Source organism: Orycteropus afer, unplaced genomic scaffold (assembly GCF_000298275.1).
Source record: "Orycteropus afer afer isolate SDZICR_OR568_19922 unplaced genomic scaffold, OryAfe1.0 scaffold00605, whole genome shotgun sequence".
In the NCBI taxonomy this organism is placed as follows: domain Eukaryota; kingdom Metazoa; phylum Chordata; class Mammalia; order Tubulidentata; family Orycteropodidae; genus Orycteropus; species Orycteropus afer.
The window spans coordinates 1,351,710-1,363,055 of record NW_006922192.1 but is presented as its reverse complement, the minus strand read 5'-3'; the positions used below and the strand labels follow the sequence as shown (position 1 = coordinate 1,363,055).

At 51.0% G+C, this 11,346-nt stretch overlaps 1 protein-coding gene across 1 annotated transcript in view; it reads left to right on the top strand.

Annotated features, from left to right (window-relative positions):
- Window positions 1–11,346, top strand: part of AFAP1 (actin filament associated protein 1) — a 140,538-nt gene that overhangs the window by 14,864 nt on the left and 114,328 nt on the right. The window contains exon 3 of the mRNA XM_007956306.1: window positions 6,949–7,057. Within this exon, the coding sequence (XP_007954497.1) occupies window positions 6,949–7,057 (109 nt within the window). The remainder of the gene's footprint in view (window positions 1–6,948; window positions 7,058–11,346) is intronic.

Genomic DNA, 11,346 nt, shown 5'->3' with positions numbered 1-11,346 from the left:
CTCCCAACAGAAATACTCCAGGTGGACACTTTCAGCAATCAGAAGCTCCTCAGTTGCTCATAGCAAATCCCACCTTGGAGTTTACAAAGACTTATGGGTAGAAAAGCCACACAAAGTAATTTACTACACTGCAGGTCCCTTCTGTGTTGGCCTTGGCCGCTGTGACGTCAACCTTCATCAGTAAGTTCTTCAAGTCATCCTCACTTTCAGCAAGCAAAGTTGTGTCATCTGCATATCACAGGTTGTTAACTAGTCTTTCTCTAATCCTAATGCCACGTTCTTCATATAATCAAGCTTCTCAGATTACTTGCTCAACATGCAGATTGAATAAGTATAGGAAAGGATACAACCCTGACACACTCCCTGGTTTTAAACCACTCAGTGTCCCCTTGTTCTGTTCAAATGACAGCCTCCTGGTCTATGTCCAGGTTCCTTGTGAGCACAATTAAGTGTTCTGAAATTTCCCTTCTTCTCAACGTTATCCGTAATTTGTTATGATCCCCACAGTCCAATGCCTTTGCATGGTCAATAAAGCAGAAGTAAACATCTTCTGGTATTCTTTGCTTTTAGCCAAGATCCATCTGACATAAGCAGTGATATCCCTCATTCCACGTCCTCTTCTGAATCCAGTTTGACTTTCTGGCACTTCCTTGTCAATATATAGCTGCAATCATTTTTGAATTATCTTCAGTAAGATATTACTTATGTGTGATATTAATGATATTGTTCAATAATTTTCACATTTTGTGGGATCACCTTTTTTTAGAATAGGTACAAATATGGATCTCTTCCAGTCAGTTGGGCAGGTAGTTGTCTTCCAATTCTCTTAGCATAACAGAGTGAGTGCCCCCAGTGGGGCATCCATTTGTTGAAACATCTCAATGGGTATCCCGTCAACTCCTCAAGCCTCATTCTTCTCCAGTTCCTTCAGTGCAGCTTCGACTTCCTCCTTCAGTACCATTGGTTCTTGATCATATGCCACCTCCTGAAATGGATGAACATCGACCAGGTCTTTTTGGTACAGTGACTCTGTGTATCCCTTCCATCTTCTTTTGATGTTTCCTGCATCATTCAATATTTTGCCCATAGAATCTCTCAATATCGCAACTCGAGGCTTAGATTTTTTCCTCAGTTCTTTCAGCTTGAGAAATGCTGAGTGTGTTCTTCCCTTTTGGTTTTCTAACTCCAGGTCTTTGCACATTTCATTATCGTCATTGACTTTCTCTTCATAAGCTGCTCTTTGAAATCTTCTGTTCAGCCCTTTTATTTTGTCATTTCTTCCATCTGCTTTAGCTACGCTCCAATAAAGGGCACGTTTCAGAGTCTGACATCCGTTTTGATCGTTTCTTCCTTTCCTGTCTTTTTAATGCCCTTTTGCTTTCTTCCTGAATGATGTTCTTGATGTCATCCCACAACTTGTCAATCACTGGTGTTTAGTGCATCAAATCTATTCTTCAGATGGTCTCTAAATCCAGGTGGGATATAATGAAGATTGTATTTTGGCTCTTGTGGGCTTGTTTTAACTGTCTTCAGCTTCAGTTTAAACTTGCATGTGAGCAGTTGATGGTCTGTTCCACAGTCAGCTCCTGGCCTGGTTTTGGCTGAAGATATTGAGCTTTTCCATTGCCTCTTGCCACAGATGTAGTCAATCTGATTCCTGTGTGTTCCATCTGATGAAGTCCATGTGTAGAGCTGCCATTTGTGTTGTTGAAAAAAGGTGTTTGCAATGAATATGTCATTGGTCTTGCAAAATTCTGTCATGTGATTTCTAGCATCATTTCTATCACCAAGGCCATATTTTCCAAATACCTTTGATTCTTCTTTGTGTCCAACTTTTGCATTCCAGTCACCAGTGATAATAAACATATCCTGATTGCATGTTTGGTCAATTTCAGACGTCAGAAATAGGTAAAATCTTCAGTTTCCTCATCTTTGGCTTTGGTGATTGGTGCATAAATTTGAATAATTGTAGTATTAACTGTTCTTCCTTGTAGGTGTATAAATATTATCCTATCACTGACAGCACTGTACTTCAGGACAGATCTTGAAACATCCTTTGTGATGATGAATGCCACGCCATTCCTCTTCAAATTGTCATTCCTGGCATAGTAGATCATATGGTTGTCTGATTCAAAATGGCCAAAACCAGTCCATTTTAGCTCACTGCTGCCTAGAATATCAACTTTCATGCATTCCATTTCATTTTTGACAGCTTCCAATTTCCCTAGATTCATACTTCATACAGTCCATGTTCGGAGTGTTAATGGATGTCTGCAGCTGTTTCTTCCCATTTTGAGTTGTGCCACATCAGCAAACGAAAGCTGTACTCCACCCACATCATTAAGGCCAGCTCTCCTCTGAGGAGGCAGCTCTTCCTCTGTTGTATTTTGAGAGCCTTCTGACCTGAGGAGCTCATCTAATGGTACTATGTAGGACATTATTTCAGGGCTATTCACCGTTACAGCAATATATCAGACAGTGTTTCACTGCTATTCATAAGGTTTTCACTGGCCAATCCTTTGAGAAGTGGATGGCATCTTCCTTCTTCCAAGTGTCTTAGTCTGGAAGCTCCCCTGAAACCTGTCTACCATGGGCAACCCTGCTGACATTACTGAGCACGATATCCTTCTCCAGGGACTGGTCCCCTCTGACAACATGACCAAAGTAGGTGAGACGAAGTCTGGCCATTCTCGCCTCCAAGGAACATTCCGGCTGCTCTTCCTCCAGGACAGACCTGTTAGTTCCTCTGGCAAAGGTAGTTCTGGAGAAGGGCCTGCTGCCTGGGAATTGGTGGATCAGCAGAAAAGGGGAGGCCCTCAAGGAGGTAGACTGACACAGCGGCTCCAGCCGTGGGCTGTGAGCATGGCGTGGGCTGGACGGTGTTGTTTCCTGTCATAGGTAAGGCTGCTGTGAGTAGGACCCGACTCCCCGACACCTAAGAACACCCACCACTAGAAGGAGAAACACACATTTTCTGTGGAACTGGTTGGAGGAGACTTGGTTTTCCATTCAATACTATCTATTAGGCCCTCAGACTGGCCCTTACAGATCCTTCATACCTGGACGTGAAACCACCTCTGGGATCATCTGTCAGTCACAATGGGGAGGTCCATAACGTGAACATTAACACCGTGAGGAACATACTCCCCAGAAGAGTCAACCACATGGGATCAAAAGGGCAGCACTTGCCCAACAACAAAGCTCAGAAGGCAGGAAGGGGCAGGAAAGAAGGTCGGATGGATGGAAACAGAGAATCAGAGAGGAAGTGGGAAGAGAGCAGTTACATTGACGGGATTGCAGCCAAGGTCACAAAACCAAATGTGTATCAGTTGTTGAAGAGGAAATGAATTTGCTCTGTAAACTTTCACCCAAACTCCGATGCACACAACAGTGTCCAGTGGAGACTTCCCGAGTAGACGAAGAGATACAGTGATGACTGCGTGCTCACCTGTCCGTGTGTTTAAATACGCTTCTCTAAACGGGTATTGAGAAGGTTTCTAGACTTTGGGAAGCAAACTTATTGAACATCCTTATGCATTTTTTTAAAAATAATGTTTATTGTGATTTGGGTGAAAGTTTACAGAGCGAATTCATCTTCCATGCAGCAGCTCACATACACTTTGTCTCATGACATTAACTGCAATTTCCCACAATGCAACAGCTCCCCTCTCACTTCCTCCCCATAGTTACCTCTTTCCTGTGTCCTTCCTTCCCATGCACTCCTGCCCCCCGAGCTGTCTCCCTGTCTCCCTTGTGTTCTCCCATGATTGTTCTCTCCAAGGAGTGCATCTACCTAATGTAAGTGTTCAGCTCCTGTGCCTGTCTTTTGTTTGGCTGGAAGCCACAGGAGTGGGTTCAGTTCCAGGCCTGAAGGGGAGCTAGGGGTTACATCAGGTTTGATCAGACCAGCAAACCTGGTCCCTTTTTTTTTTTTTCAATGATTTTAAGTTTTATTCTACATTGTTTTCCCACTCCATCCAGCATCTCCTACATAGATCCCCCTGTGAATGGCTGACAGTGTTAGCCGGGCACCATCTAGTTCTTCTGGTCTCATATAGTCACATTGGCTGAGGATCGCATGGTGTACCAGTTGCTTGGACTAATTGTTTCCATGCATCTTTGGTTTTCTTCATCCTTCTTTGCTCTGGATGAGGAGAGACCCATCATTGCATCTAGATGGCTGCTTGCACACTTGTGTTGACTGTGATGGTCTGTTGTCTCTGAGACATTGTGATGTCATTGTATTTAGATCTCTGTTAACTGGTTGTGAAGAGCAGCTAAGGGTGAGTCAGTCTCTTCTTGCTGGTTGTTTATCGTTGGCCCATTGATGGAGAAGGAGGTGGTGACTCTTATTCAGTAACTGAAGCTGTAGGAGGTGTGAGTGTGTCATAGTTGTGTCATATGGGGACTGTTGCTGTCTCCCACTCAGTTAGACAAAAATAACAAATGAATAACCATCTTTCCAATCATCCAGGTCCAGAATGTCCTTGGGGTTCCTGGCAAGGGGAGCCTGTTCTTAGGTCCCTGGAATCTGGGAGAACGCTGTTGCTTTAAATATCCAAAAGGTCAAACCACTTGTAAACATTCCAAATGGCTGCACCCTCCAGACAGACAGAAGTCCACAGCTCAGCCTGCCTTCCTCTTCACTGCTGCTTCCCCTTTTATTCCCCAGCCACCAGAGCAGTCCTCCGTGAAGTCCCTGGCTAGCAGGGTGATTTTTAGGTTAATCCTTAGGTCCTACCACCACTTGGCAATCTCCAAGCTGTCTGTGCCGTCAGGATCGCTGCCAGACAGTCACAGCTCTATATGTCTCCTTTGTTGGTATTTTCATGCAAATTCTTCTGCATTTGGAGTTTAGTCCACTTCTATATCCTTCCCTTCAAAGCTCAGGGGTCCAGGATTATCTTCTGTGTCTGTGTTAATTGGTTCCCCTTTTCTTTGTTGAAAAGGGTCTGTGCAGTCTTTCTGCCTAGTCCGCCATCTTACCAGAACACTCCAGTTTGGGTAAAATTTTGTAGAGCAAATTCATTTCGCATTCAACAGTTTGCACCCATTTTGTTTCTTGGCACTGGTTGCAAGCCCCCAGTGTAACAGGATTCTTCTCATTTACCCTGGTCTCTCCGTTTCCACCCGCCCTTCCCTCCTGCCCCTTCCTGCCTCTGGGCTTTGTTCGTGGGCAAACGCTGGCTTTGGTTTTGCATGGTTGAGTGTGCCGAGGAGCACGTTCCTGGTGGTATTATTATTATTCTTCACTGTATAAGTCTGCCTGTTTCTGGCTGACAGTTGATCAATCGCTGGTGATGGTTTCAGATCCAGGCTTGATGGTGTGTAAGGGCCACAGTCTTGGCGGGTCCAGTATCTCCGTCCGACTGGGAAGTCTGGTCCTTTTCGTTTTGTTGGGTTTTGTCCTTTTTTTCTCTCCCTCTTTGTCCAGGATGTTCTATTGTTGTCTTGATCTGAGTGGTCAGTGGTAATAACCAGGCAACAGTTTGGTGGGTTCAAAGTGCCAACCTTTCAGTTAGCAGCTGAGTGCTTAACTGTTGTGCCACCAGGCCTTCTGAATTAGGATGTGTCCGTTCTGAGAGTCCTTCCAGGAGGAGAGCACGCCCAGCTCTCCCAGCCCTGCACTGTGTGTGGCACCCACAGAGGACCTGAGCCGTCCTGTTTCATGCACGTTTGTGGGATCTGACTGTCCTGCTGCTTTCCCAGGACACGACTGGCTTGGCCGTCTCAGCGTACTGCTGGAAGCATCGTGTGTGTCATGAAACAAAGGCAGGGAAGCCAACACCCTTGTTTCCAAATCAACCAGTAAGCGGCCGTCATGGGAGTAGGCACCCTGCTCTGTGCCTGGTGCCAGGCAAGAAGCTGCAGACTCCGTGCCCATCCTGCCTTGTTGGGGAGATGTGCAAGGCCTGGACGGCACCCAGCCAGGATTCCCCAGAATCACAGCGGTCTGGGGAGCCGGCCCAGGGATGGGAACATGGAGGGTTGGGTTGTTGAGTAAGGGAGTAAAGACGGAATCGAAGATGGGGTGGGAGGATCTCCGTGTGCGGGGCTCTGAGGGGACATTGCAGCGAGCCATTGTGCCCTGTTCTTCATCCGCTGGGAGAGAGGAGCGCTGACCGTGCAGCGGGCGTTCCGCTGTTGTGGGAGGCCTCTGGGGCATAGGGCTTGTGTTTTATGGGAAGTGGGGGGCCTCACTGCAGCACTCCAGAGAGTCTTAAGTGAACGAAAAGCCCTCGATGCCACCGGAACATTGTTCCACTGGGAACCTTGGCTTGACTTGGTGGATCTGTAAGTTGGAGGCCTCTGTTGTGGGCCATGAAACCAAAGACCAGTTGGCCAACCAGTAAAAAGGTCTGTCTTGAACCCTGTGCTCTTTTAAGACCTTCCTGCACGTGATCCAGGTGGCAAGAGCAACTGGGAAAGTGAGACAGGAACCAAAGGGGCAGTGAGTCTGTGTTAATCGGGAGGAACCACTCAGCAGGGGAGGGTACGGACGGTCAGCCAACCTGAAGAGTGTCGTTGGTGTCACTGAATGGAGAGTGGGACAAGGCTGAATTGGCGTACGTTCTGCTATGTACCTTCCAACAGCAACAACAAAACACATTTTAGGGAAAAAAAACAAAACACTTGGCCACTGAGCCACTCCAACTCCTGGTGACCCGTGCGTCCGAGTGGAGCTGTGCCACGCAGGGTTTCCATGGCTGCAATCTTCTGGAAGTAGAATGCCAGGCCTCCCTTGGGAGGTAGCTGTGGGTGGGCTGGGCCCTCAAACCTTCCAGCTGGTGGCCGAGCGTGTGAGTCGTGCGCACGCCGAGGGGCTCTGGGCTGTGACGCCCATCTTCCCCGTTCCACGCCCACAGTTGTTGGCTGAAACTGGAGAGCGCGCCTCTAACGCTTACACTTGTGTCTATGGTGTCCTTCCCCCCCTCTTGTGTCCCTCAGCCTCCGGACAGCGGGCCACCACCTCTGCCCACCTCCTCTCTCCCGGAAGGCTACTACGAGGAAGCGGTGCCACTGAGTCCCGGGAAAGCTCCGGAGTACATCACCTCAAGTGAGTGTTGGGCCCTGTGGCCGGCCTCGGCCTTTGGGTTCACGTGACCATGCTGCTCATCTGGCGTAAAGGGAATGGAGGCGTTACTAAAACGTGAAGGTGGGAAGTTACGTGAATTTGACCCCAGACAGAAAGGGTAAAACCAGGAAAAAACAAACCAGTTGCCATTGCATCAGCTCTGACCCGTGTGTCGGGCGGTGCTGTGCTCTGTACGGTTGTCGATGGTGAAGTAGATTGACAGCCCTTCCTCCCACTGCAAAGTCTAAGGTACCTTCTGAGTACTTGACTCATTCATTTCTTCATTCATCAACTGCAGCAGAAATTAAGATGGTGCTGGCCGGGCTGCTAGGTGCTGGCTGCTGACGACATGCTTGGCTGTGTGTTGGAGACTCGTGGGTCACAGTGATCAGGTGCCTTCAGACCATTGCCCGGGTCAGGTCACTACAGAGCAGGTCCTGGTTAAAGGGAAGGTCTCTGGAGAGATGCTTCCAAGGCTTGGAAGGGTGGCTTGGAGAACGAGCTGTCCAGCTTGGCTGTGGACAGTCGTCTGCCTGACTTAACAGGCTTGTAAGTCACCTCTGTGGTCCCTGGTGGGGCAGATGGTGAAGTGCTTGACCACCACCCGAAAGGCTGGCGGTTCAGAACCACTGAGAGCTACCTCAAAAGGAAGATCTGGTGTCTCCCGAAGCGTCCTGGTCTTGAAAACCCCATGGAGCAGTTTCACGCGGACACACCAGCGTCGCCAGCCGTCAGAGTCAACGCCACATCAGCTGGTTTGTTTCATTTGTTTTTCTGGGTGAGGTAAAGTATGAAACATCAATTCACACTCGAGGGAAGTGAACCGTGAGCTGACCAGTGTGACAACGCCGTCACTTCCCCTAAGCATAGCTCGTCTCTGGGGCTCCACGTAACATATGGACTTCACCTCCGCGCCTGCAGGAGCGTCTTCCTGCAAACGTCCAGTCAGCTCCCTGGCTCCCTGGGCCTGTCCTCTCCCCGCGGCTCGGAGCGAACGAGCTGTGTGGCCGTGAAAGCAGACTGCCGCCAGTGGAGTGGTGTGGACCTTCGTGCGGGGCACCCTGCCAGCTGAGCCCACCCTCCGTCTCTGTGTAGATACCAGTGTATTTGCCATTTGCACCGTTTCTGAGTGTGTGGTCCAGGGATGCGCAGGCCAGCCGCCATGTTGGGTGGCCGTGGCCACCACCAGAGGGAGGGGGACGTACTTCGGGAGCCGGCGTGTTGAGCGGCCGTCAGCCCGCCGTCAGGAGCTTCGGTCAGGGGCTTGCAGACCTGGTGTGGTCAGTGGTGCGCCAGGTGGAGGAGACGAGCAGGTGGATGGGGGATGCGGGGGCGGATGCGCGGTCTCAGGGAGGAGATGCTGGGAGCTTCGTGGCTCTCACCTTCTCGTCCCCTCCTTTCTCCCCGCCCTTGGTCTCTGTCTCTCTGTCTCTCCCTCGCCCTTTCTTCTCCTCACTCTCTCCCTGTCTCTCTCTGTCTGTCTCTCCTCTCTCTTCACTTGCTTGCTGGCTCTATCCCTGTCTCCCCTCTCTGTCTCTGTAGAGACATCTGACCTCCTCTCACCTCACAAGGGGAGGACAGAGAGCATCAGCGAGGAGGGTCCCTGGGAGGTGGGGCTCAGACGGGCCTCCTTGCTCCAGCCCTTTCCCAGTCCTAACCCCGGCTGTCCCTGCCCGGCCCCTCTCCTCCTCTGCTGGGTTCAGTAATTCCTTGCCCTGGCCCCCACAGTACTCACAGACCACACTCAAAATTAACGGGGTTTGTTAGGGAAGTAACAGGTTACAGGTCAGGTCGGGGAGGGCTCAGGATACCGTTCTTCCATCAAGATGGCCTCTCCTCAGCCCGGCCTGCAGGCAGGCCTCTCAGGTTTCCCCCCACAGCCTCTGCCCTGCTCAGGCGAGTGTTAGAAGCTCTCTAGCTCCACCACTAAGTGCCCAGAGGCACCCCACTCCTGCAGGAAGCCCTGCCCAGGCTGCCTGGCTCCGTAGGCCGCCTTCCCACCGTGGCCACAGCTCTGAGGGCTGGGAAGCCCCCATGCCGTCTTGTGTTGGTCTTCTGGTTCTTACCGTCCTGCGTTACCCCAATGTCACGGCTCTCGCCAGCTCCTGGGTCTGGGAGCTTCTCTGTGCAGGGACCCCAGGCCATGAGGTAAGGGGCACACTCCACTCCTGGCTCCTCTTCCAGTGGTAGTGAGGGCCCCACTGTCTGCTCCTGGGACTGCTCCCTTTAAGCCTAGCGGCATGACAAAGCTGACCAATCCTCTACAGTGTTTCCATGCACCTTACTTCACGGTCCCACCCAGTCATGCTATGGGGGTCACAAACACTGTGGCTAGAAGGGCCTCATAAGGTAATTCACCACACAGCAGTCTCTCTGTGTCCCTTTCTCCTTGTCTCTCTCCCTCCCTCCCTCCCTCTCTCCCTCCCTCCCTCTCCCTCTCTCTCTCCCTCTGCAAAAACAACAAGGAGGCCACATGTTCTGACCTCCTCTAATCCCACAAGAGGAAGGCAGAGTCACCATCAATAGCACAAGGCCTATTCCTGCCAGGTCAGACATGCTGCCTCCCTCCAGCCCTTTCACCAACCGTTCCTCCCATAGCACCCACCACTTCTCTCCTGGGTTCGATAATTTGCTGCAGTGGCCACACAGAGCTCACAGATTATGAGGTTTATTAGGGAAGCACCAGGCTACAACTCAAGTTCAGGAAGAACACTCAGTCTCTCTCCCAGCCCACCATCCCTCAGCCAACAGTTGCTCACAGTCTCTCCCCCAACAGTGCATGTCCCTCGGTGTCTCACTCAGCAATGCGTGTCTCTTGCGTCTCTTTCCCAGCAACGCGTGTCTCAGGAGCCCGTGTCTCTTTCTGCAGCACATCTTCCTGAACCAGCAGTCAGAGTTCTGCCTCTAGGAGGCCTCCTTTTGAGCCCGGCAGGGTGGTCAAACTAGCCAATCATAGCATCAGAACTCTAAGCACCTGAGAGAGTGGGCACCTCCCAGAACACTGTTTTGTGCCACGCCCAACAGAACTACTCCAGGTGGACACCTTCAGCAATCAGGAGCTCCTCAGTTGCTCGTAGAAAATCCCACCTTGGAGTTTACAAAGACTTATGGGTAGAAAAGCCACACTAAGTAATTTACTACACCGCACCCTCCCTCTCCCTCTCTCTCCCTCCCTCCCTCTCCCTCTCCCTCTCTCTTTCTCCCTCTCTCTCTCTCTTCCTCTCGCTCTCTCTCTCTGCCTGTCTCTCTCTCTCTTTCTCTGTACTGCACTCCTCTTTTCACATGTCACTGTACCTCTCATTTACCTTCCAGACCTTTCCCCAGGTTTTAACTACTGGCTGAGGGTGAAGTCTGTCCAGAGTGACCAGTGCTGGTTGCGCCCTGCCCTTCTCTGTGGGGGAGAGACTCTGCTGGACTCTTGGAGTGGGGGGTGCAGAGAGGGGTGGGGACGGAGGCTCCAGGCTGGTCCCCATCACCAGTCTCAGACCAATGGAGTTTCTGTCTCTCCAGGAGGTTATAAGCCACTGTGCCTGCAGCCAGAGAGCTGGGGTGGGGTCACTTCCCTCCACCCCACCCCCCAGTCAGAGCCCAAGGCCCACACTCACCCCCATCCCAGTTGGGACCCAAGGCCCACACTCACCTCCACCCCAGTTAGAGACCAAGGCCCACATTTCTTAATGCAGAGCTGAGGGTTATTTCCCAGACTTGCCTGTGTTTATGAGACTCATGGGTTTGTTGTTGTTGTTATGTGCCTTGGAGTTGGACCTGACTCATAGGAACCCCTCCTTGGGTTTCTGAGGCGGTATCATTACGGAAGTAGATTGCAACCTTCCATCCAAGGAGTGGCTGGTGGGTTTGTACCTCCAACCTTCTGGTTAGCAGTCAAATGCCTTAGGCACTAAGGAATCGTGGGAGTAGCTGCCAGAAAATATAGACTCCCGGCCCGCCCAGGCTGTCCCCCCCAAGGTGAGCTCACTGAGCCCTGCTCCCCCAGGCTGTCCCCCCCACCCCAGGCTGAGCTCACTGGGTCCTGTCCCCTAGACTGTCTTGGTCTCCACCGCTGTAACAGAAACACCGCAATATAACCACAGCCCTGGAGTCCATTCTGACCCACAGCGCCCCTAGAGGACAGAGTGGAACTGCCCACAGGGTCTCCCAGGCTGTCAATCCTCAGGGAAGCAAAGCCCAAACCACACCCACTGCCTGGAGTCCATTCTGACCCACAGCGCCCCTAGAGGACAGAGTGGAACTGCCCACAGGGTCTCCAAGGC